This window comes from Aricia agestis, chromosome 20 (genome assembly GCF_905147365.1).
Source record: "Aricia agestis chromosome 20, ilAriAges1.1, whole genome shotgun sequence".
Lineage (NCBI taxonomy): Eukaryota > Metazoa > Arthropoda > Insecta > Lepidoptera > Lycaenidae > Aricia > Aricia agestis.
Window position 1 is genome coordinate 9,141,191 of NC_056425.1, and position 27,077 is coordinate 9,168,267.

The window sequence follows — 27,077 nt, forward strand, 5'->3', positions numbered from 1 at the left end:
CAATTCCATACATTTTGATCGGCGATTCTATAAAGAAGCGATAACGAAAAAGTCTTGGCTAAATGGCCAGGTTCAAAAAGGGTGGCAAGTGGGAACTATTGGATTCGAAAACAATTTTGTACTTACACGAAAGTGCTGACAGACAGCAGATATCTTCTTAAATATAAAAATGGATGTTCAAATGTGTTAGTCGCGCTAAAACTCGAAAACGGCTGAACGGATTGGGCTGATTTTAGTCTTACAATATTCGTAGAACTCCAGGGAAGGTTTTAAAGTGACACGAAGTTCACCGGGACAGCTAGTGTGCAATATAATATCAGCTCTCAAACGCCTGTTGCATTAGTGTCGCATCGGCCATCAGGGAGTCAAAGCTTTATCTTCAGATTTAAAATAACACATGTAGAAATATAAATATACTCATTCTAACATATTCCAAGAAGTACTTTCCACCGAATAACATATTAAAGGAGCCGCCCAGCCTGCTCCTGTATAATGTATGCATGTATGTAAATCGAAATCCGGTCCGACAAACCTTGGAGTTTATATCCTTATGTCGTAGGCATAAAGGTTATGTCAGAGGTAAAATATTCCTGAACGGAGTATTCATCGCTATTTTGTTAATGTCAGTCGAAGAAATAGAAATGCTTACACCTGTGAATCCAGAGTGTAGACTTTGCCAAAATCTACTTTTTGCTTTTGACTAGGGCAGGTGTGTACACAAATGGTATAAGCTGCTCACAAAAAGATCGTTAAATTGTAATAATATATGAGGTTGACACGCTATAAGTAAACCAGCGATTAGACGAATCGTTTTTGGCAAATCAAGCACTGACATCACCGCTTCCCAGCAGATAAATAAAGAGTGTTACAAAACAAATGGGCCTAATAAATGTAACAGAATAAACGCCCCGGCATTCTCCATCAATATTGGAGATTGACGGGGCATTTAGGCATTTGTACTTACATACACATACACATTACATGCTCTTTGCCAATCTCTTACTTCCCTGTTCCAGGTACGAACGGAGGACGGGCGGCCTATGCCGTCGTGGTTGGCGGTGGACACGAAGCACGGGCTGGTGAGCGGTATACCGCTGCGGCGGGACATCGGTTCGCACACCTTCACGGTGGTGGCCCATGCGAGGACGCACGGCCTCACCGCTACAGACTCGTTCACTATCGAGGTGGGTTTATTTTTTTATGGAAAGACTTGGTGTTTTGCCAGTCGAGTTGATGAATAAAGTCCGCCTGCAAAGATGTAGCAGTTGGCCAAGTTTAGTAGCAGTAACTGATAAGCTGGACATTAAGCTGGCAGTTGGAACCACAAATTATGATTTCATATTTATGATAATTAAAATTCAAAACAGTGTCAGCGCATATCGCCATTTCCTCCTATCCATCCATCGTGACAGATAATCATAATGTACTATCAGAGAAGTTGATTCATAGGCAGATGGCAGACCATAAAGTTAATATACCTACCGGAATAGAGAAACAAAGGCAAGAGCAAGAGAGATGTCACTATCAGTAACACTGAGTGGTAAAAAGAGACGTGTGATACATGACAGCAGCACTCTTTTTTTGACGTCCAGTCGGCACGTGCCGCACGTTGACAATTTAATCTCATAGAAATCATGTTCAATAATGCTTGTGTAAGTGTATACGTACACATATTTTTACACACAGATGAAACCAATTTCGGTTTCGTTTGACAGCTCGAGATTGTTGCTCTATTCCGCTAAGTATACACCTAAAGGTCTGCCACATAAAGTTAGTATTAACATTTTCTTTTTTTTTTTTTTATGAAATAAGGGGGCAAACGAGCAAACGGGTCACCTGATGGAAAGCAACTTCCGTCGCCCATGGACACTCGCAGCATCAGAAGAGCTGCAAGTGCGTTGCCGGCCTTTTAAGAGGGAATAGGGTAATACGGGAGGGTAGGGAAGGGAAGGGAAGGGAATAGTTGAGGGTAGGGAAGGGTAGGGGTTAGGGGATTGGGCCTCCGGTAAACTCACTTACTCGACGAAACACAGCGCTAGCGCTGTTTCACGCCGGTTTTCTGTGAGAACGTGGTATTTCTCCGGTCGAGCCGGCCCATTCGTGCCGAAACATGGCTCTCCCACGTATATAACATAAAGTTAATACTAACTTTATGTGGCAGACCTACGTAGTTTAGTCGACTTATATGTCAAACCTAACCAAATGACGACGTAGGACCGTCAACTGCCTATGAATCAATTTTTTTTTTTTTTAATGAAATAAGGGGGCAAACGGGTCACCTGATGGAAAGCAACTTCCGTCGCCCATGGACACTCGCAGCATCAGAAGAGCTGCAGGTGCGTTGCTGGCCTTTTAAGAGGGAATAGGGTAATAGGAGAGGATAGGGACGGGAAGGGAAGGGAATAGGGAAGGGTAGGGAAGGGAATAGGGTAGGGAATTGGGCCTCCGGTAAACTCACTCACTCGGCGAAACACAGCGTAAGCGCTGTTTCACGCCGGTCTTCTGTGAGAACGTGGTATTTCTCCGGTCGAGCCGGCCCATTCGTGCCGAAGCATGTCTCTCCCACGTATATCAATTATCAATTTTTTCGATGGTACATTATATTATAAAACGTCAAAGCAACACCGCTCAGCGAATGCATCAGCTATCCTATTGGTTGTAATTTTTGAAGTGAAAACTTGTTTAGCGGCGTTGAGCACTTTTGTGGGATGGGTAAAAACTGTGAAACTCGCGTCAGATTCTCGTGCTGATCGAAAAACCGTAAGACGGTTGGAGAGTAGTGTTGTAACATCGAAATCGATTAATCGAACAATCGATTGTTTTTTTTTTAGATTGTCGATATTTTTAATCGATTGTAAGGATTTCGATTAATTAAAAATATCGATTTTTAAAAATCGATTTACATAAACTCTCATCCAGGAGCTCAGCAGTACCAGGATTGGGTGTCACGTGGCTGGTGTATGTGTCAACAACATCAGCTACGCAGATGACATGGTTCTGCTGAGCCCCTCGATGAGGGGGTTAAGAAAACTGCTGAAAATATGTGAACGTTATGCGGAGGCCCATGGTCTTCGATACAATGCTAATAAAAGCGAATTTATGATATTTAAGTCGGGTAATAAAACGTATGAACATAAAGAACCTCTATCGCTGTGTAACGCACCACTGAATATGGTAACGAAGTTTAAATATCTTGGCCACTGGGTCTCCGACAACCTAAGTGATAACCTAGACTTAGAGAGGGAGCGTAGGGCGTTGGCTGTCCGCTGTAATATACTGGCCTGAAGGTTTGCACGTTGTGGTGAGCAAGTGAAAATAACCCTTTTTAAGGCTTATTGTCAATCATTCTACACGTGCAGTCTTTGGACCAGCTATACACAGAGGGCATACAACGCGCTGCGCGTGCAATATAATGACGCGTTTAGGGTAGTGATGCGTCTGCCTAGGTTTTGTGGCGCATCCGGCATGTTTGCAGAGGCGCGCGTCGATGATTTTTACGCGATTATCAGAAAAAGGTGCGCGTCATTAATGAACAGGCTCCAGGCTAGCCCCAACACTATCCTAAGCGCGTTGGCATGCAGGTGGGACTCCCCACTGCTGAGGCATTGGATTGGTTTGCATGCGCCTTTAGCTAGGTGCAACTTATTGTGAATATAACTAACCTTACTAACATAATTTTTAAGCTAAATTGTAACTAACATAATTACTAACACTATCATCACTAACACTAACTTAGTCTAAGAAAAAAATTGTTACTAACTAAATAACTAATACTTATGTATGGATGTATAGTGTCCGAAATAAATGATTATTATTATTACGAGGGCTGCTATTTATGTATCCGGAACTGGCCACTTACAAGAACAATATTTAAAAAGTAATTACAACATTTGAAAATAGAACTCTTTGGTTGAAGAATACATTTTGTTTCATGTGACTGTCAATTATTTTTCCATTGTGGCGTCATTTTGAAAATTGCGTGTCTTCATTTGCCATGGATTTAACGCGTGAACATTTTCGTGCAATGATTTACTACGATTTTCGGCGTGGGCTAAATCAACAACAGTGCTTTATTCAACTCACCGCAACTTTTGGAGATGAAGCACCATCAAAAACCACTGTTTATCACTGGTACAGTGAGTTTAATCGTGGGCGATCTATGCTCACGGATGAAAATAAAGAAGGTCGCCCAAAAATAGCTGTTGTCCCACAAAATATAGATGCTGTGCGGGAACTAATAATGCGTGATCGTCATGTTACATATCGCGAGATAGAGGCGTCCTTAGGCATAAGCATGACGAGCATACATAAGATATTACACGAACATTTGGCTGTAAAAAAAATATGTTCGCGTTGGATTCCGCACAACTTGACAATCGATCAAAAACGGGCTCGTGTCGATTGGTGCAAAAAAATGATAAAAAAATACAACCGTGGTACGTCAAAAGCCGTTTATAATATCTACACAGGTGATGAATCTTGGATCTATGCATATGACCCCGAAACTAAACAACAGTCAACGGTGTGGGTGTTCCAAGATGAGCCGAAACCAACAAAAGTTACTCGTGCAAAAAGTACTTTGAAGCAAATGGTCGCCTGTTTTTTTGGAATTAATGGACATGTGGCTACAGTGCCATTAGAGAATCGTAAAACGGTTAATTCTGAATGGTACACGACCATTTGTTTACCAGAAGTCTTTGAAGAAATAAGAAAGGACAACCGACAACGCAGAATCATATTACATCACGACAATGCTAGCTGTCACACCTCAGCTGAAACAACTCAGTTTTTGGAGGGTCAAAAGATCGAATTGACTGGTCATCCGCCGTACAGCCCTGATTTGGCACCTAACGATTTCTTTTTATTTCCATACGCGAAGAACAAATTACGTGGTCAACGTTTTTCGAGCCGCGAAGAGGCTGTTGATGCGTTCAAAATGCACGTTTTGGAGATACCTCAATCAGAATGGAAAAAGTGCTATGAAAATTGGTTCCAGCGTATGCAAAAGTGTGTCGATCATCGCGGCGAATATTTTGAAAAGCAATAAAACCATATTAAATGATATATGTTTGTTTCTTTTTTTAATTCCGGATACATAAATAGCAGCCCTCGTATTATTATAAAAAGTGGGTTAAAAAAATTGTAAGGGTTTCGATTAATTAAAAAAATCGATTTTTTTAAAATCGATTGTCATAAAAAATGGGTTAAAAATTTAATCGATTGTAAGGGTTTCGATTACTTAATTAAAAAAATCAATTTTTAAAAAATCGATTTTTATAAAAAATTGATCAAAAAAATAATGCACAACGTTAATAATCAAGTTTTCACTTATCATATTTTACTAGCAGACTTATCATAAATCATGTCATCACAAGCAACATTACCAATTCCAGGTGAAGAAGTCAGAAGACAAACCGCAGTCAAAGTACGGTTCCTGTCACCGCGAGAACCGTCTAGTGCTGGCCATCCTCATAGATGCAGCCTTCCACCGCATCAGCCCACGGCAGAGGATACGAGCGCTCATGGAGCTCGCCAATTTCATGGCGTTGGATGGGGTAGGTTAATTTAGAAGCTCAAGTGCGTAAATTACAAATATTTGCTTGCGGATCGCTGCGATGTGTAGCTAACTTCAAGTGGTTTAGTTTTGTGTAAGCAGATAAACTTATTCCGGACTCCGGTCATAGTAATAATTTAAAACATTCCAACTCCCATGACACAGGTCAGTCATAAAGCTCGCCAACTTCATGGCGTTATATGAGATTTGCCTGGGATTTAGTAGAATTCGGAACTTAAAATTTAAAACATAAAATACGATCAGAAAAATCGATACAGACAGATGGCGGACCAACATTATTGGTTCGGGTTTATTTCTCTGCTAGTACAAACTCTTTAAACATAAATGGAGTAAATTATTTTAACTAATAACGTAGTTAACAACTGTTATATTTCAAAATAACGTAGCCAGATTAATGTTGCTGAAAATCCTTTTGTTAACTTTTACCATAAATTATAACTTTCTTTATTTTTATAACACCTAACGCAAGGTAATAATTTAGATTAGACTTCTACCTACTGCCTAGTGCTCACGCAACGCTAATCCAATTATATGAAAGTAAATATAAAGCTCTAGTGCGTGACTCGGATTTACACAGATAATGTTACTTTATGGGACTTTTATTCTTTAGTTATAATTATAAATAAGTAATGTTATTATGTAAAATGGTATGGGCCATGAGGCTGCTAGGTACCCATTGACACGTATATTATACATAATATTATTATTTATGTGAACGCCTGCGTGGTCCAGTGGCTTAGAGCGTGGCTCTTGACTCCGAGGTCGTGGGTTCGATTCCTGCGTTGTAAACATATTATTTCCAAGTTTGGTTAGGACAATGCAGGCTGATCACCTGATTGTCTGAAAAGTAAGACGATCCATGCGTCGGATGGGCATGTAAAAAGTCGGTCCTGCGCCTGATCTCTCGCCAGTCGTGTCGGTCTTCCGTCCCACTTGGTTATGAGAGTAAAGGAATAGAGATCAGTCAGATCAATAAAAATTACCCCTGCGTAACTGGCCAGGTTTCAATTAAACCGGCCACCGTCACCGAAACCGGTATGGGGAGTTATTAAGTATTATAAATTATTATTTATGTTTTATTTTAAGGTAATAATTGCAATTTGTTTCAGGACGAGTTCTGGATGGAGCCGTATAAGGCGGAGTCGACGCGCGCGCACACCGCGCTCATGAGCGGGCCCGGCGACGTCAAGCGGCGACGCGGACCCGCCACCACGGCGATATACCTCAACGTGAGTTATCATGATGATGAATAGTATAACTTAAGGCGAGACCACAGTTCACACTAAACTCTAAAGCCACATGACACGACGCGACACTTCACTTCCATAGAAGACGTTTGTAAAACGTTAAATTCACGTTCGTAAATCGTAAGATTTATGGAACGTGATGTGCCGCGTCGCGTAAAGTCGCATAGTGCGGTCTCACCTTTACTTGCTAAAGCCTATCGCTGAGTACGTACAATTTTGTACTCCATATACCTACTGGCTACTACTATCTAGTGCATTACGCAGGTAAAATGGTTATGATAATAACTTTCGAGTGAAATAGACGAGTTGCGAAGGTTGGATGGTATTATTAAACACTAGCCAAATATTATTCTACCTGCTCCGCGCTCCTACTTAAATTATAATACCTAGGTAACACTGAAAATTTTTAGAAAATGAAAAACGGCTTAATGAAGAAAGTTGCCAATACTTTTATTGTTTTTCGAAGTAATGTCCGTTCCTTTCTACACGTCGCTGCATTCGATGGAACCACTGAGAAAAGCAGTGGGCCCAGTCTTCCTTAGGAGTCTCTTCTATAGCATTTTCGTACGCTTTCACCGCATCTTCAGGGCTCGTAAAGCGAATACCTCTAATCTTATCTTTAGTTCTTGGGAATAAATGAAAGTCGCAGGGTGCCAGGTCAGGACTGTATGGCGGATGACTCATTATCTCGACACCTGTCATAGACAAATATTCAACTGTCCGTTTTGCGGAGTGCGCTGAAGCATTGTCGTGGTGCAGGATGATCCTGCTTCGAGGGCGCTGCTCTCGAATTTTTTCAAAGACAACAGGCAAACAACGATTGACATATCAGTCTGCAGTAACAGTCCTTCCATCTTCTAGCACAACTGTTTCGAAATGACCTTTCTGACCGAAGAATGAGGCAATCATCTTTTTTCCTTGACTTCTTCCTTTCTTTACCTTAGTTGGCAGATCCTCGAAAGGAAACACCCACTGAACTGATTGTCTTTTGGTTTCGGGTTCGTAGCAATATATCCATCTTCCATCACCTGTGACGATGTCAAATACAGCATTTGAGTCACCACCGTTGAACTTATCTAACATTTGGCGACACCAGTCCATGCGAAGGCGATTCTGGTCGTCAGTTAAAGTATGGGGAATCCATCTAGTACAAAGCTTCCTGACGCCTAAATGTTCGTGTAATATTTTTTGAACTTGACTCATACCAATGCCTAGGCTTGCCCGTATGTCCTGGTAGGTCACTCTCTTATCTTCCTCTATCATGCGTCGAACAGCACTGATGTTATTTTCAGTAGTCGCTGTTAAAGGACGTCCCTCACGTCCGCGTGAGGTGATGATCCGTCATCACTGAGATTTCTACGTCCACGCTTAAACTCGTTAAACCAATTGTAAATAGTGGCACGAGATGGGGCTTTATTAAGAAATGCTAATCGCAGCCTATCATAGCTTTGTTGTTGAGTAAGCCCACAACGAAAGTCATAATAAATCATTGACCGAAAATTTTCTCACGTTAGGTTCATTTTCACGCGTATCACGAGTTTTATATTCACCGCCAATTTACAAAAACAAATGACAAATAAATGGAATATAGGTACTACATTAGGTTACCAAAGAGTTCTAAAATTTAAATTTAAAAAAAGAATTCATTAGCAATGTTTCTAACTGGCCAGTTCTTAACATTTTCAGTGTTGCCCACGTACTGTTAATAATTTAATTCTCGTCTTATAAAGTTTAGCAATAGCCCAGTATCTGCTGTTTGTGTTATATCTTGTAGTCTAATAAACGACAAACGTAATTAAATTATAGCAGATTCAGACAGATTCGAGCCCAAGACGTAGGCATGAAGGAATTAATCGACTTTAATGTAACTCTCCAGGTGGGTTGCGGCGAGAAGCTATGGCCTCGTCACAAGGTGCTTGTCGGCGGTATGAGGGAGCAGGCGCGAGACGGCACCATACCGCAGCTGCTGCGGCTGCCGGTGCTGGGCTGGAGGCTGCTGGCTGTCAAACCCACGCCGCGGCCTAAGAGAAACGTGAGTATTGAATAGGGCTCTATGGCCTACGCTATAAGGTTAATATTTGGCTGGAGGCTGATGGCCGTCAAACCCACGCCACGGCCTAAGAGGAACGTGAGTATTGAATATGGCAAAGTCTCTGTTCTGGATGATTAATAGAAATTGTGCAAGAAATAAAGATCGCTGCACTAGTTTAGTAAATAATTAATTTTAAGTTTCGAATTTTTTACGCCAGGAGACGTCTTACTTTATGTAAGAGAACGTGAAAGAACTATAGATGGCAAGACATGTCAGTAAATAATCCATTTAAAATGTTGGATTGGCAACACCAGTTCGCAGCAGCGTCGTTGCGCCATATTCTCCGAGCCAATCACTTTTCTGTAGTGGCTGGGACAAGTTATTTTGAATTTCCAAGCTGACATTTTGTAGGTATGTGCTTTAGGCATACTCCAAAGCACATACCTACTTATTATTCTCGGTACTCTTGCAACATAGTCGTTCTGAGATCCATATGTCTGGCGGATTTCCTCGAGATGTTTTCCTTCACTGTCCACGTAATGTACTTGAAGATCTGGTAAAGACTCATTCTGAGCAATTCTAAGGCTGGTATAAATAGTCAGTACTTAAGATGCGACCTGGTCTCAAGACGCGGTTCGGCTCTGTGATTGGTTGGCTGTCAAAATTTGGACCAATCTCATCACAGCCTTTTCCTAAACTTCATTCCAGTCTCCTGTCGACGTGAGCTCCGGCGACTACGACTTCTCAAAGGGCGAGGGGGAGGAGGGCGATGATGATGACTACAGCGGCTTCGGTGACGAAGATTACGATGAAGACGACGACTACACCGGCCAGATCGACGTCGGCGCGGCGCCTGATATGGTGAGTCGGGTTTTATATTTGTATGTGATATACGGTGATACTTGGAGATATTTAATGATTACTCAACTTTAATTTTGCTAAAATTTTGACAATATAATCTCTATTTTAGTTAAACACTTCGTTAAATTAAAATTAAGTTAATTAGATGTTTCTGAGTGCGGCCGATAACAGGGTAAATTCGGATACAGGGTAAATCCGGCTAATTCGAATAAGTACTAAATCTGTTAAGAGTAAATTGTTGCCTAGCACTCTTAAGTCACTTTGTTGTGCCACCACATATTATACCACCACGCCTATGTGGCCTATGTTGCCTGATATCAATAAATAAATAAATAAATTACAGAGCCTCGCAACAAAATACTGCGCTAATTTAGCGTTAATTTCAATTATCCGGACTAAGACCCAGTTTCATCAAGCAATGTTAAATAAATAATGGCTTGTTAAATCAGTTAATGGCCTGATAGAGCTATCGAGCGTTCCACCAGGCCCTAATGTCATGTTAAATCACCTAACACGGTGTTAAATTTAATTCCTGCTATGGAGGTCCGTTAAATATTTAACAGGCTGTTATATGAGTCAAAATAACAACTTTCAAAGACAATAATATGCAATATCAATAAAAGAATCTGTTTTGACTTTTGAGTCTTTCCGCCATGTTTCCGCAACGTCCTTATTATTAATTATTTTCATAGTTATGAATAATTATTTATTTTCACGATGTCAAAAATTCAGCCTTCGGATTTTCCTTGACATTGCAAATATACTAACTTGTATCAAAATTACCAAACCGAAATATGTAAATAAAAGTTTGTATTATGATTCATGCTTTCAGCTTTGACAGATATAATTATTAACCTGTTAAATTAAGAAGAACTATTATAACAAATGTATGCGATCAGTGATATTTTAATTTGGTCGCATTATCTACTATTATACTACTATGGAAGAAAGTTACACATTGAAGCAAACATGTCGTATTAATCTTGTACATTGCAATTTCGTCGCCTTATAACAAGAATGAACGAATTGATAGTTGTTCACTCGTTGTTCACTTAACATTGCATTTACTAATCCGCTGTTAAATTTTTACTGTGGGACATAAGTATTTTAACAGTCTGTTTAATTTTCTAAGCTCCGTTCAGTAATGCCTCGTTAGGATTTAACAAACATAGGTTGGTGAAATTGGGTCTAACCCTACCAGCTGTAACTGAAATTACCCTGTTTATTGTGGAATATGTAGGTGAATAATTTTCCGACCAACGATTATTATATAAAATTAATTCTATATGTATGACGTTTATAAAATATGGTTTATCAACGATTAAATTTTTTAGTGACTTTTGACCGAGCCAATTTATTTTGTCATAAATTCATAAGTCAGTCATATTCAAATCATTCGCTTCGTCGATTTTGTTCTGATAAAACTTTTTTTAAATTACTTCATGAGAATTCTGCAGTCTTTTAAAGGAATCAATTTTAATTACGATGTTGAGTTTTAAACATTAGTATAAAATTTCTGCCTTTTGTCTTATTTTGCGTTCCTAATAGCGAAATTATTAAGACAACAATCGTTGTGTATTTCTTAGGAATGTATTATTTGCACTCATCCATCACGGTGTCTATATTATTATACCTTTGTGAGTACTTGGAAAGAATACATAAAACTGGCTTACGTTAAAGCGAGACAAAAGATATTCGTTTCTTTCTACGTTGAATGTCAAAACTTAAGAGCTCACCTGACTCTAAAAATCAAACATCGTCCTCTCTTCACACTCACGCCCGTCTTTCATATGCCAGGCGAAAAAGGACGGCGCGGAATCATCGCCGAGTTAGTTTTACTTGAATAAAAGACGAACTAAAATGATTATGAAAAAAGTGTTTTGAGCAAATTTAGGTTTTATTAATACCTTTTTAAATATTAAAGAAAAGACAGCAAACTTCGAAGATCCAAGCAAAAATGTGTCTAAAACAAGGTTTTTTGTAAAAAAGAAACCATCGAGCATTTTTTGAGTAATCGTGTTTTCGTCTTGAGCATTTAAACTGAAGTTACTTGTGTCAAAAAATCAGTTTTCTAGACCTTACAGATTTTGAGATCTAGGTTAAAGTATGTAGTCAAGTTAGGGTCATATGCGCTCTTAAACCTTTTTTTGGGATATACATAACTGTTTCTCGCAATAATTTCTTATTCACTCCTTCCAATAAGAAATAGAGCTGTGTACGTACACATGATGATGGGACACAGATTTCTACACATTATTTTAACGCGATGCGACGCTGTACCTTGTTATTATATTATATACACGTATGTTGCGTTATGCGTATTATCAATTACTTATGTATTTGTTTTTTGTATTCTTTACTAGTAGAATTCGACCATATTTACTCATGGCATGGTATGTGAATGATTTTATTTAATTAAAAATCCGTACGTGAGTTTCATTGTCGTAATGTTTTTGTTTTGTCCTAAAAGTTGTTTTTCTTTTGACAAAATCACCTCACAAGAAACATACCAACATTTCTTTCACTGTCATCATATTCGTAAGAAATAAAGTACAGATTAGAAATATATAAATATTAAATTATAAAATTGTGATTATTAGAAAGTAATTTAAAATTTAAGTTATTCTAGCTTTTGATTTCGTGTTTTACCGTGGCTGATTAAGATCTTGTCCGTTGATTTTAATTTAATGAAAAAAGTTTATTCAATGTTTGATATTTTTCTAACTGGCAAGATTTTAATTTTTATAACACCCAGACTAAAATTATGAACTTATCCATATTGGCTTTTAGTAGTGCTTTCATCGAGGAGACAGGTCTTAAATTTTCCCCTTTAGCCCAAATACAAATAAGGTATTTATTCCCTTCGTAGATTTTAATATTATCACGACCGAATATGTGCGACCGTTCCCTTAGGCTTTTCTAATTTACATTTAAACCTATGTCATAATTTTTTTTTTTTTTTTGGAAATTTTACCTAGATGCAGTTAGTAGGTACATTGCTTTTCCAACAAAATACATTCATTCAAGAAGTCTTAATAAAGTTAACCAAATATCATAGTGTTACCACGCTGTGACCTAAAAATGCAGGTTTTTCTACTGTTTCTATCCATACCACTCTTAATTTACATAGAACCAAAGAATCTATGGTAATATCTGTCTCTTTCCCCCAATATATCTGTCTCTGTCACACATAGCATAACCGTATCGAGGAAAGCACTACTTATCACCCCGGGTGTGTACTAACCATGTGTAACGGCGCCAGGTGGGAGCCCCTAACCACCCCCATCGCCACCATCACGGCGAGACAACACCACCCGACACGTTTCAGACGCCCGCCGACACGACGCCAACCCCCCCGACCCCCCAAACCCAGCCCCCACAAACCCCCCCAACCGAACCCCCCACGACCCCCCCGGCGACGGAGCCCCCCACTGAGGAATACACGAGTGACGTCACGTCCGCCCCCACTAACGCGTATACCACGGAGGTTTGTCGTAACCCCTAATGCATGTCCGTCGACTGACAGTGTGTTTTCTTTTATTTAGAATTTGAGGCACGTGAAAAATGGGTGAAATGGAATGTGCACGCTCGCTTGTGCTTCTGTCTCTTTCCGTTTTGTGTCAAGAACGAGACAGCAGCATTTAATCCCCTAACTTACGGTAGATAAGATACGATTTATTTTACACCACATTTCGTTTGGCTAGTGACTTTCTGTAATGTGATGCAATATTTATTTTGTTTTTCAGCCAGGAAGCAAAAAGTTTTAAAGTTATTGTATTCTTTCTGATTGTGTGTGTTTTTTCAGCTCGGTTATTTAGTTGAAATTGCTAGAATAGATTTACTAAATAAGACTTAACAGAGTAAATTCGGACACAAGCGTAATTGCGGATATTTCAACTTTACACTATTTCAGCGAATATTTTGTTTTTCCCGCACCAAGCTAACAAAATCATCTCTGGTTTAGCGTCAACCTGAAATATCTGAATAATCTCACCCTGTGTCCAAACTTACCCTGGATAGTAGCCAGTACAGTGTTTAAGGTGCATTTAGTTTATTAGTGTCATGTCCTAGTATTTACTTTTTACACAGTAGTATTTTTATTACTTACTTACTTTTAGCTGTATTTTAAATATAAATAGGTTATTATATTATTTCTCTTTTTTTTTCAAGGATCACAAAGTCAAGATAACAGAGTACAGCGAGACTGCCTCGGAAGCCAGCAACGTCAATTTCTCCAAGGAACCTCCACCCGTCAACCCAAGACTGCTGGAAGAGGAGTTCAGAATCGCCACCATCCCAGAAACGGCGGAAGTGCCCACAGAACCGGAAACTGTATGTATACCACCATACTACCTCCGAAACTCTAACATCACCAGTAGTTTCAATTGGACTAATTCTGTATTGTTTGGAAGTGGTTTTTCCTAACTCGGGGTAGATTCACTTAATGTAAATACATCACTAATATATTGTGGAACCACGTTCAAAATTGGAACGCTAAATCGTTCGATTCGGATTTCAAAATTTTTCTAACCCTTTGGACGTAGAAACGTTCGATTCAAAATTTTTCAAAAAATTTGAACGTTGTTCCAACCACGTTGTGAGCGTGCATGGTTTTCAGCAAACGGTTATAATACGCGCGTCGAACGAAGTGCCGACGATGTCGTCGCCTATTCCGTCGTCCGTCGAGACGGAGTCGACTGAGACGACGCCTTCGACGACTTCGTCTACTTCGACGACCACCTCGACGACGACGACGACGACGACAACAACAACAACAACGACGCCGCCGCCTCCGACGACACAGTCGACGTCGACAACCACAGAGCCGGCGATAACGGTGCCGAAGACATTACCAGTGATCACGACGACGCCAGAACCGACGACCACGGAGGAAGTCACCAAACAGGTCCGTAAGAGAATGGAACTTTAATTTGATTATGAACTGTAAGTACCTACGATATAAATGAAGTACAAAATTCCATACATGTTAAATTCAATACAGTCCTACATGGATATTTTTGTGTTTGGATGACATTTTAATAACTGCTGTTAAACAAAATTATACCAGACATTAAAGCTGCGCGTCCACTGGGTCGGAACCGGAGCATACGAACCGTCGACATTTACGAAATGCCGATACGACGCACCCCGTCCACTGCATTCGGATTCATCATCGGCAATTTAGTTATTTTTTGTCCGTCATAGCCTGTTGTACGTGCATTTGCAATATGTAGTGACGAGGTTATTGTTGTAATTAGCTGTATTATATCAGAAGAGGAAAAGAGAAACAAGAGTAAACGAAATTCATTATATATTGCCCAATTTGTCTCCCCTCAATTGGTTATGATAATGTTGAATGTTGAAGTTTTAGATTGTAAAGTTCTTCATATTTTTCCACTAAAGTAATTAAAATATCGTCATTAATCGTAAATAAGTATTAATGTATAGCGGTCGCGTCGTCGCAAACACGTCAGAACTTTTCAAACCTTCGGAATTCGAATGACGCGTTCACTGCGGATGACGTCATCGGCATAAATACCGGTCTCAGGTGCAGAAATGCCGATCCAGTGGACGGAGTACCATAGAAATCAATACAAAGCAACAAATCCGTACGCTGCGTGCGCTCCGATTCCGATCCAGTGGACGCGCAACTTAAAACATGCATGATATTGACACAGCTGTTCTCAAGTTACATTTTATATGACTGCGGCATCACAAAGATCCTTGTAGAACTGTACGTTACACAAAGGGTAACCTCAAATTATCGTAAAACTCAAAACAAGTTTTAACCAAACGCCATATCATTCAAACATCATAATATTATCACCATTATTGAAATAACATTAATTCAATAGCTATGCAATATTTTCGTTAAAATTATCGAGTAAACGAAAAATGAAATAATTTCGAGAATATTGCTTCGCTATTGCAAACAACACATATAATATTTTTATAATATTACTGTTTATCATACCTTTACCTTATAAGTTGCTTTTATAATCTCCTACGGTATTTTATATTTATTTAAGTATAAGTATTACAGTATAAATTATTTAAATAAAAAAGCTTCTATTTTCTCTAGTATTTTTTTTTATTTATTTTTACAAGCAATGTTTAATTTACCTATTTTTGTAAGTTTATTTTTGTTCCCAAAATATGTAAAAAAATATTTAAGTATTTTATGTTATTATTTTGGTTGCATTATTTTTTTCTGCTTTATTATGTTTTCTTATAAATGCTGTTGTGTGTGTCTTTTTGTCTATATTTTCGATATTTCAATATTTTAATGTGCCTAGATATTCCATTTTATCTAAGAATATTTTTTTAAGTTGTTAGAATTTAAGCGTGTCTTAAGATAATTTGAATTCAAATTTTGGGACAGAATATTATCACCAATATTAATTTAGTTCTTGTGAACTGTGTATATTTGTAAGTTCTAATAAGTTCAAAAGTTGGTAAATTCTCTGCACTATTGGTTACTCTGGGTTGCACAGTAGAGTAGTTTTACAGGGGTAGATTTGTATTGATTCTCACAAATAAATTTCAAGAGTTATTATTGATTTTTTATACATACTTATAATTTTTTTTATATATATTTTGTATCTCCCACTACTTTTTAGGGTTCCGTATCCAAAGGGTAAAAACGGGACCCTATTACTGAGACTTCGATTTCTGTCCGTCTGTCTGTCTCCAGGCTGTATCTCAAGAACTACTATAGCTAGACTTTTGAAATTTTTCACAGATTGTGTATTTCTGTTGCCGCTATAACAACAAATACCAAAAACGAAATAAAATTAATATTTAAGGGCTTCCTTCTTTTTTGCTCGATATCAATAACATGGACATGAAATTTTTACAAAGTCCTTAATTATATATGTACTTACTTTATTAATTAATAATAATATTAAAATAAAATAAAAATTTATGGGAGCCCCCCATACAAAAAACACAATTTTTGGCCTAATTTTGCTCCATAACGGTACGGAACCCTTCGTGCGCGAGTCCCACTCGCACTTGGCCGATTATTTTCAATTCACGGGCGCTAGTGTCAATAGTGTGCAACGAAGTTGACATTGTGTCAACTTGACTGCTGCGGGCGCTGCCACATACAAATACTGAACATTCCCTATAGCACTATAAAAAAAGTTCTAATCCAGTTAAGCATTATACGGCGTCCGCAATATTAACATAAATTAACGTAACGTAAATCTAACGTAACGTAACGTTACAGGATGTGAACGAGATAATAACGTCAACGGATCAGTCGAGCACCATCGTCGGTCGCACGACAGAGACCGTCACCTTCCCCATGCCCGTCAACCAGCCCCCGGTACTGAAGAATCATATGAAGAAACTGGCTATTAAGGCTGGGAAGGCTTTCAGGTATATATTTTTAGTTGTATTGAAAGAGCTTCAAGCTACAAACTATATACTACTAACTACCTAGGTACTATACAGATTACAGGGTGTAAAAAAACAAAGTGATAATACTTTTGGGTTTGTTTAGTATGTACCAACTCTATACAAGTATAGAGTTCACTGTCAAAGTAAGTTAATTTTGTCGTCATGAATTTTTTCAAATAAAAATAAAACGTATTTAATAAAAAAACATCCTATAACTGTTTTTTTTAATTTTTTTTTTTTGTTATCACAGATACATAATCCCGGCGAACCTGTTCTGGGACCCGGAGGAGGGCGGCAACCTGACGTACCGCATGTCGGAGCCCGACCGCGCGCCGCTGCCGCCCGACAGCTGGGTGCACTTCGACCCCGCGCACAGAGAGGTCTACGGCCTGTGAGTATCTCTATTGTTTTATAGCATACTTTCTTACTGTGGCGCAGCGACCCAAATTGAGTCTTGGCCTCAGACACGAGCACACGCCATTTCTTCCGATCCTGTGCAACCTCTTGCTATGATTATAGCATAACCAGAAACAATTCATATTGGATAAAGTGGGACTGCAATAGGCGACACTGCGCTACAGCGAAGCGACGCAACACGTCACCGCCAAGTATTTTTTGTGTGAAATCGTACGAGCTAAGCTGCGCTACGTGGCAGCTGATCAACGCGATAGTTAAGCTAACTTAGCCCCAATTTCACCGACGTCTGTTAGTGTTAACAGCTTGTTAGAATGTCATGTCTTCTCTTTCATTCATAAGAAAAACGAAAGAGGTAATGTGATACTAATTCGAGCGTTAACTTTAACAGTCGTTGGTGAAATTGGGGCTTAACCACATAAACAAATAAAAAACAGGGCCGCTGTTACGACAAAACAATGCAACCCGGGTTACATCGTTTTGTAACAATACAATAGGTCTAAAATAATCAACTTGATGTAAGCTTTGTATTGATTGAACCCACAAAATTCAGGACAAGTTTTCGACCAAAATATTCCATATTACATTTGACGTGCTTTGAGTTAAAAAGTTTTAAACTCATTTTTCGCAAGTTGACGTGTTTCAGGTTACAGCGTTTTGTCCTAACAGGGTAGAAATAGAACTTACAAACCTTCACAATTTCATTCCCAGGCCACTAGAATCGCACGTTTCTCGCTGGAACTTCATAGTCGAAGCCCAAGACAGCGAAGGACTCGTGGCGAGCGGGCCCCTGGACATCTGGGTGCAGCAGCACGAGAAGATCAGGACCATCAACCACCGCTTCACCCTGCAGTTCGAGCCCCTCAAGGAGTACCCACACGCCATAGACTGGCAGATCCGCGCTTTGGAGGGGATCGTGAATCTGTTCAGGGACACCGACATGGATCATCTGACGGTGCTCAACGCGACGGTGGTCGGTGACACGTACGAGTTTGTGTGGTCTAATGATACCCTGCCTAAGGATCCGGAATGCCCCGTCGAAGATATTAATAGGCTGATGAAAGTTAGTGTATATTGGTTTATTGCATGTTATAGTCTGTAAAAAAAGTGAAGAAAATAAAAAGTGGCAACATCGTAGTGTCATCCCTTTATTCTTAGATTGATTTGAAAGGGATGAAACTACGATGTTGCCACTTTTTAATTTCTTCACTTTTTTGACAGACCATAAGTGGTAGAAGTTTGAACTTATGTTTGGGAGTGTCATAACCACAGGTCATAACTCATACGTGATACGCGTGACCTTGAAACATTCTCAAATGCGAATGTGTGTATATGTCTTTGTTTCCGTTTAAATATATCTGTTACTTTCAGAAGATCATCAAAATGGCTTAAAATTCTGTTTATATAATATTTTTGTTTCGTTGAAGAATTTCGAGACCCGGAATAATATTTTATACGATTCGTACGACACGTGATAAACGTAGTTCACCGCAACGAAGTTGATAAGTGATAACATATTTTAGTTTATTTAACATACCATTTAACGTTAACTAGAAATAATTTATATAACAAAACAACGTTTGCCGGGTCAGCTAAATTAACGATAATAATAATTTTACACCGAAACGTTTCTAGATAATGGAGAGCTCCGAAGGCAGCGGTTTACCATCCGAGGCGTTATCGCGCGCCATGTCGCCCGCGCTCGCAGTGCGGCGCGTGTCCGCGCGCGGCGTTGGCAACTGCGCGCGTCCCGACGCGTCCCCGCCCAACACGTACCCGCCCGTGTCGCGCAACCAGGTCGACCATATTACCGCGGTTGCTGGGAAACTGTTGGTGCATAAGGTGCCAGAAGTGAGTATGGTCTTCAATTATAAACCATGAACAGCTTTCGGTAGCTTACTAAAATCGCATCGAAGTAAAATCAAGTAAAAAAGACGGTGCGTTTTAGTTGTAATTCTATATCTGCGCGCGGTCGAAAATACGACGCATGGCAGAAAAGGGCCCTAACTAAATTCTTACGACCAGACTAAAGCGAAACATTGAATTGAAAGTTGCAACATAAAGTCTGTACTCAATTTTTTTAATGGAACTTAACTCAAAAACTATTAATTATGCCATTATATAATAATATAAATTATGCCATTGCCCATCAAGGACACATTCTACGACCCCGAGGACGGCGACACGCGGCGGCTGCAGCTGTCGCTCCGGTTCAGCGACCGCTCTCCGCTGCCGCCCACACACTGGCTGCAGTTCGACGCCCGCAACCAGGAGTTCTACGGCCTGCCCGCTGCTGCGGACGAGGGAAGCGTGCATTACCAGCTGGTATGTCCTTATTTTGAGAGTGTGTGTGTGTGAGAGAGACAGAGAGAGAGGGAGAAAGTCCTGTGACTTTTACAACATGTAAGACAAAGATAAACAGAACTTTAGTTATATTTTGTTGCGCAAACATTTTTATTTAAGCGGGCCCCTAGACTATCAATTTTATTGCGCAATATCACGTATTGCGTACTATTATCGACCGTCTAGGGTTGGTATTAAACATAGCGCGCCTTCAATCTAATTGTCAAATAAACTGTTTAACAAAATTTAAGCGTGATATTGCACAATAAAATTGATCGCCTAGGGGCCCCCTAACATTATTATCTCTTATACAAATTGAAGTTTCCGTTGATATTTAATCTAAGTACCTGAAATTATGGACAACATATATAATCAAGCTAACATTTGTTTACAGATTGCCGAAGACTCGACCAAGAAAAGCGCTTACGACAGCCTCATTGTGGAGGTTGCTAAAGCGCCGACGATACGACCGACAGTCGAGTTCCAGATGACAATGGATCCCTCGCCCAACCTCATCAACAGTGCCGCCAACAAACGGAAGGTCGTCGAGAAGTTGGCAGCACTGTTCGGACAGAAAGACACAGACAATATTAGGATACAGAGCATCACTGATAATCCTACTACTATTATATGGTGAGTCTCTTTGAAAATGGTTTGGTTTAGGCATAAGTGTCTCTAAAATTTGTGACCTATGGCATAGAGTTAGTAGAAATGCGAAACAATGACTTAAATACCTACTTTTCAAAGGCAGGTTTCCTTTGTCAATCTCTTAATTTATCTACTATTCCACATGATAACCATCGCAAGCGTTCTGGCGACCTTTGTGTTAATTTGTTTGTCGTATAATAAATCTGTATCAAGTTATCAAGTAAAATAATGACTTATATGTTTTTAAGTCATTATTTTACTTGATAACTATGTATGGTAGTTTATTATAACGCAACAAGACTATATTACGTACCTTATAAGAAATATTGTAATATGCACTATTTTTCTTACCTTTTTGTATGAAATAAGGGGGCAAACGAGCAAACGGGTCACCTGATGGAAAGCAATTTCCATCGCCCATGGACACTCGCAGCATCAGAAAAGCTGCAAGTGCGTTGCCGGCCTTTTAAGAGGGAATAGGGTAATAGGGGAGGGTAGGGAAGGGAAGGGAATAGGGGAGGGTAGGGAAGGGAACAGGGTAGGGGATTGGGCCTCCGGTAAACTCACTCACTCGGTAAAACACAGCGCAAGCGCTGTTTCACGCCGGTTTTCTGTGAGAACGTGGTATTTCTCCGGTCGAGCAGGCCCATTCGTGCCGAAGCATGGCTCTCCCACGTATAAACTCACCTTACACACTTGCAAACAATAACCATTTTCTTTACTTCCAGGTACAACACCAGTCTGCCAATGGACAGGTGTCCGAAACGAGAGATCGAGGAGCTCAGACGAATGATCATCGTCGACGACAGGGGCGCGGGGGGAGGGAATCTCCGGGAACACGTCGACCAGATATTCGACAAAGACCTCAAGGTCATGTCTATCAGACTTATACCTCTAGGACTATGCGCTGAACAGAGCACTAAGACTGCCAAAGCCCCCCCTCCGCCTACAGCTAATGTGCTCAACAAGGCAGGCAGTGGGGAGTACTCTGATTATCTCCTGACGTTCGTGATACCGGCCATAGTGATTGTGTGCATGATACTAGTGGCGGGAGTCATCGCCGCCATCTTGTATAGACGACGACGCACCGGTACGTATACATGACGTATAATTTTTTATTACGTAATATTTATTGTTTATTTTTTTTTAAAAGTTATTAGTCTAGTATGGGGATATAATCATACTAGGTTTTTTTTACTATCAGTATTTTACCACTGGGGATAAACTTACAAATATAGTTTTAAAATAATACCTATGTATTTATAAAGCGCTTAAAATCCGAGTCAATATTTAAAAAAGAGACCTCTGTTGACAACAGTAGTTACTGTCTTTGTTTGTATCTCATAGAAAATATCTGGGGGCACGGGAGTGCCCCAGCCAAGCTTTTTAGCATTATGTTTTTCTCTTGATAATAATTCTGTAAAACCGTATCTTTTGTCGTAGGTGCCAAACACAAAATAGGTATAGAAATATTATTCTTATTAGAAATTAGTTTTTAATTTTACCGTAGACGATTTTAACTAATTATAATTTTTAAATATAGAGGACTCGAATTCTTGACACAAGAAAGGTGAATTAAACATTTTTTTAATGTGCACAGCACTAGTTCATCGCTTTTGAGAATTTTTTTGAAAATGTCTCAAAATATTTTCGCACTATCTTCAAAACTCACTCTTTTTGCAAATTTGACTTTAATTTTAATTGTTTTTTAATACTAAATTACGCTAATTACTTTCATGTTTCAATTTTTCCATGACTTTTTCAATAATAGTGTAATTGCCTATAGGGCTTTTTTGTCATTGTCATCATGTCTATTAAAAAAAAAAAGATGCAGGATCTTTTTTTTGCTTATGGTACAATTGATACAAACAAAAAATTTGTTTATGATTCTATTTATGCATACATTTTTATAATATTTTTATACCCACTTGTTCTAATCTAAAATGATTGTGAATTATTAATTATTATTATATTCATTATCTCTCTTTTCTATGTATTTATGAGAAAGATTTTGACAAACTGTTAGACGTAAATTACATCAGCGATTTGTATAAAAAAAAAATAAGACTGGAGCAAGTGGGTCACACTATCAAAATATTTTATTAATTCACCGAAAATAATAGAATCCCGCACCACTAGATGAAGAATTTATATATTTTAATTCGGTCGTGTTGTTAAAAATCATTGTGTAACAGCACGACCATCTTGTTTACTACATACATCACAGCTGTATTAAAAACGATTGTCGAGCACCTTTATTTTATACTTTATATTACTATTATGGCAAAGTGCCAAAAACGACCGGTTTCGAAATAAATCGTCATCAGGTTTATTTTGAAACCGGTCATGTAATTTGTTAAAATTTATTATAATTTCTTAATATAGTGAAAAAAGTGCACGAAAAATTGTTGTTTTATTAGTGTTCAACATGAATTTCCACCAAAAACCAGTACAATCAATTACATATACAAAATATTCCAGGTAAAATGAGCGTCGGTGATGAAGAGGAGAGACAAGCGTTCCGCTCGAAGGGCATCCCCGTGATATTCCAAGACGAGCTGGAAGAGAGGGCGGAGCCCGAGCCCGCCGACAAGAGCCCCGTCATCATGCGAGAAGAGAAGCCGCCCCTGCTGCCCCCAGCGCCGGATTACCGCCCCGACGCCCCCTACCGCCCCCCGCCCCCTTTCGCCGCCTCCCGCACGCCGCCCCGCCCCAAGGCCACGCCCACTTACAGAAAACCGCCCCCGTACGTGCCCCCATAAGAGAGTAGAAACACAAAATGGCGGAGCAGAGTTTTCGCAGCTAATTAACAAAATACGGGGGTAGTCCAAAATATTTTAGTTTAAAATAAGGCCCACTTACAGAAAACCAACCCCGTACGTTTGTGGGGGAGCTGCAGCTATTTTTAAAAAACTACCCTGACTGAGGGTAGTCCAATAATTCACTTTTAAAATTTGCGGGGCAGACTTGCAGCTAATTAACAAAACTACCACAAATGAGGGTAGAATATTTTAGTTTTATATAAGTTTTGTTTACGTTAAAGAATCCTAGTCGAGGCAACTTCACGGGCGTATACATAGCCGGATGCATTTATTTCGAAGTAGATATATGACCTCATGTATGGAATTGCACGATTGTTCCGTGTAAGGTAGGTTATGGTTTGTGGAAATAAAGACTTGAGGTGTTCGGTAGCGACCGCGACTCGCGAGTGATTGTCGCGCGACTTACCCCTAATGAAACCCCGCAGTCGCTTGTCGCGGTCGCTATCAACCGAATTCTACCTTTACGGTGAATATTATTAGTGTTAGATGGAGTAGATGTTATAGCCTCGAGTTATGGTCATGTCCTATATACGAATTCTTTATAATGTACTAATAAAATTATATTTCGCGTCAATAGAATGGCCTACAGGTCGTTGAACCTATCTGTACCGAGAAATTTGTAGTATAAATCGGCTTCTACTACGATACGTTATTATTTTAGTACCCAGTTTGTTGATTATGGTCAACGACCTTTAGTTCAGGCACCCTAAGGTTACGAAGCGTACGCACCCTATACTATCAGAGACCAAACTAATTGAATTAAATTGGCTGATGTAGCACACAAATTGTTATATAAATGTAATTAACATATCGAAAACTTTAGCCTTTAGTATAGTTCTTCCAGACACAAATATTTAAATAGAATGTGTGTGTATTCAAATGTTATATGAAATGTTATGGATGTGGTGACTAATAGCACTTCACTAAACGCTATTTAGGAGACGAGTGAGTAGGTAAAACACTCGATAACGATTAACGACACTAATGGCCGTTCCCAATATTTGATCTATCTCTGGTTTTGCCCTACTAGAGATAGGAATAACTCACATTAGACATTAGAGACATATATTTTATGTCAATTATGAGCTATTCCTATCTCTAGTAGGGCAAAACCAGAGATAGATCAAATATTGGGAACGGCCGTTAGATGACAACCCTAAGCTTATAATGAAAAAATAAATTAGAATGTCTAATGTCTGGTATTACCATAAAGTTAATATACCTAGCGGAATAGAGCAACAATCTCGAGCTGACAAAAGAAAAAGAAATTGGTTTTCATCTGTGTGAAAAATATGTGTACATATACTCTTACACAAGCATGATTGAACATGAATTCTATAAGATTAAATTGTCAACGTGCGGCACGTGCCGACTGGATTCTCATGTCTCTTTTTACCACGCAGTGTTACTGATAGTGTCATCTCTCTTGCTCAGGCCTTTGTTTCTCTATTCCGCTAGGTATATTAACTTTATGGGTATTACGTAGTTCTTTACACTTGAGCTTCAGTGAGTAATGTATCATGGTTGTAGTTAAGGGTGGTCTCGTGTCGAAGTTTGACGTTTTACCTTAAATTAATTTCAATTATATAATTAGTGCCGTTCAAACGACGAAGCACATCGCGACGTTCAAAATGCATGTGGCGCCATCTCCTAGCCGGTCTGAGCATGTATCTAGTATGGCAGTTTACGCATGTAAGTTATTACTGACCCTAGTTTTAGGCTATGAAGAATATTTTTAAGAATAAAAAATCATTTTGTACTTGTCTATTATTACCATAGAGATAAGAATAACAAATGTAAATGATAGGAGTATAATCGAAAAACGAGCTGCAAATTTTTCCTTTGGATGTATTTTTTTCTATTATATACTCATTTAGAATTGTGCATTTATAGATCTTTTTAGTGTTATACAATTTTATAGATCGAGGTGATCAGAATTTTATATATTAATACACTTTTATTTTACACTAGTTGTACTTAATGAAGTCCATTCGAACCGACCATTGTCATACTTTAATTTATTATCTACGGCTGCTATTTTGTTTTAACACTTCTCATTCAAACGCACATTATTTATGTAATATAGGTATGTCTTTTTTAATTGAATAAAATGGTCTAGTGATTTACTTGGTCTTTTATTTTATTAGATCCCTGATAACGATGTCATGTTACAAACGCAGACACCTCTTCATGCGTTATGTGCTCGCATAATGCCCGTTGCAGACGATGCACAGTAGCTTGCGCGAGTACTTGCGCAGGTACTTGCGCCAGCGTTCAAACGTAAAAAGATCACGCGAAGTAGCTTTGTATAGTGCCAGTGCATAGTAGGCAACCATGGACAAGCGTATGGTTTTGAATAAACTTTTTAAGTGCCTAATTCAAGAGCTAAATGGAGTGATAGCAGAGGAACTGATGCAGGAAATACAGAATTTAGAAAAAGGAAAACTGTATAGTTTTGTCTGAATTCCATTTATTCATTTTTAATTCACAAACTTAAAACATTAAGACTCAATAAAACAACCAACTCCCCAACAATCTAGTGGTAGGTTTCTACATCTTTACCAAAACAACAAACAGACTGAACTGGCGCTAGTACTGGCGCTAGTACTGGTCAACGCATGTTCAAACGTGACCAGTGAAGTAGCGCGGGGGTGAAGTAGACGGAGCGGGGACAAATGAGTCGCACTTGCGCGAGGACCAAAGCGAGTGCTACTAAGCAACTTGCACTCGCACTTTCACTAAGCAAAATGCGTTCACACGATGAAAATATATGCTTAGTATTAGTACTTGCGCAAGCTACTGCGCATCGTCTGCAACGGGCATTACGCATGCGCGCATGAAGAGGCGTTTGCGCTCAATTTTTTCGACCCACCCACTAATTCGAAGATTTTTATTGAGACTACCCCCAATTAATAATAATATTATCAATAATATATTATAATATCTATTATAAGTTGAGGATCTTGAAGCTGTTATAGCTTCTGTTCTTGGAAGTGGTGAGACTTAGCATTTAGATTTTTTGGTATGCTTTTACAATACATAACACACATCTATTTAAAAATGATACGATGCTAAGAAGGCGAGTAAAGCAAAAAGTCAAACATTGTCCTTCTATCTACCTGTTTCTTCATTGTCAATGCTATCTACACTGAAGTATCTGATACACGGTTGTAATCGGCGGTTTGAAACTGAAGTTTACAACAATGTAGATGGTTGTTTGATACCAATTTTGACTTAAACGCCCTTGGTAGCGAGGCCTGCGTTTGCAACCACTGGTAGAAGCGTCAGTTTGCAACTTGTTTGAAACCGTCTAGCCGTTTGTTTACAACCGCGCGAGTCGCGAAGCGTATAGTCGTGGAAAAAAATTCATTTAAAGAAAGACACAGCGATACGGTTTTGACGCATTGAACGATAAGGATGGTTGCACTGCAGACATCTAAGAGTACTTTTTTTGTTTTATGAAATAAGGGGGCAAACGAGCAAACGGGTCACCTGATGGAAAGTAACTTGGATGGGAAGGGAAGGAAAGGGAATAGGGTAGGAGATTGGGCCTCCGGTAAACTCACTCACTCGGCGAAATACAGCGCTGGCTGTTTCACGCCGGTTTTCTGTGAGAACGTAGTATTTTTAGTGCAGACTCGCCACAAGACTGTTAGATTGTGTCTTAAATGCCTACAATTGCAGTTTATTTGTATTCTATCTTATAGGCTATGTGATATCACATGCAACTG

General features: G+C 39.2%; 1 protein-coding gene across 4 annotated transcripts in view; it reads left to right on the top strand.

Moving 5' to 3' along the window:
- Window positions 1-27,077, top strand: part of LOC121737464 (dystroglycan) — a 114,348-nt gene that overhangs the window by 72,567 nt on the left and 14,704 nt on the right. Inside the window, exons 5-20 of one of the 4 annotated variants that reach the window (XM_042129142.1) lie at window positions 1,017-1,184; window positions 5,394-5,530; window positions 5,735-5,759; window positions 6,685-6,804; window positions 8,699-8,854; window positions 9,563-9,715; window positions 13,886-14,047; window positions 14,334-14,621; window positions 16,947-17,098; window positions 17,370-17,510; window positions 18,245-18,596; window positions 19,169-19,384; window positions 19,688-19,858; window positions 20,271-20,509; window positions 21,253-21,614; window positions 23,006-24,381. In XM_042129142.1, the coding sequence (XP_041985076.1) occupies window positions 1,017-1,184; window positions 5,394-5,530; window positions 5,735-5,759; window positions 6,685-6,804; window positions 8,699-8,854; window positions 9,563-9,715; window positions 13,886-14,047; window positions 14,334-14,621; window positions 16,947-17,098; window positions 17,370-17,510; window positions 18,245-18,596; window positions 19,169-19,384; window positions 19,688-19,858; window positions 20,271-20,509; window positions 21,253-21,614; window positions 23,006-23,286 (3,123 nt within the window). In that variant the 3' untranslated portion in view covers window positions 23,287-24,381. Of the gene's footprint in view, window positions 1-1,016; window positions 1,185-5,393; window positions 5,556-5,734; window positions 5,760-6,684; window positions 6,805-8,698; window positions 8,855-9,562; window positions 9,716-13,885; window positions 14,048-14,333; window positions 14,622-16,946; window positions 17,099-17,369; window positions 17,511-18,244; window positions 18,597-19,168; window positions 19,385-19,687; window positions 19,859-20,270; window positions 20,510-21,252; window positions 21,615-23,005; window positions 24,382-27,077 lie in introns of those variants that run through there. The other 3 variants (XR_006037138.1, XM_042129141.1, XM_042129143.1) reach the window with 3 other exon arrangements.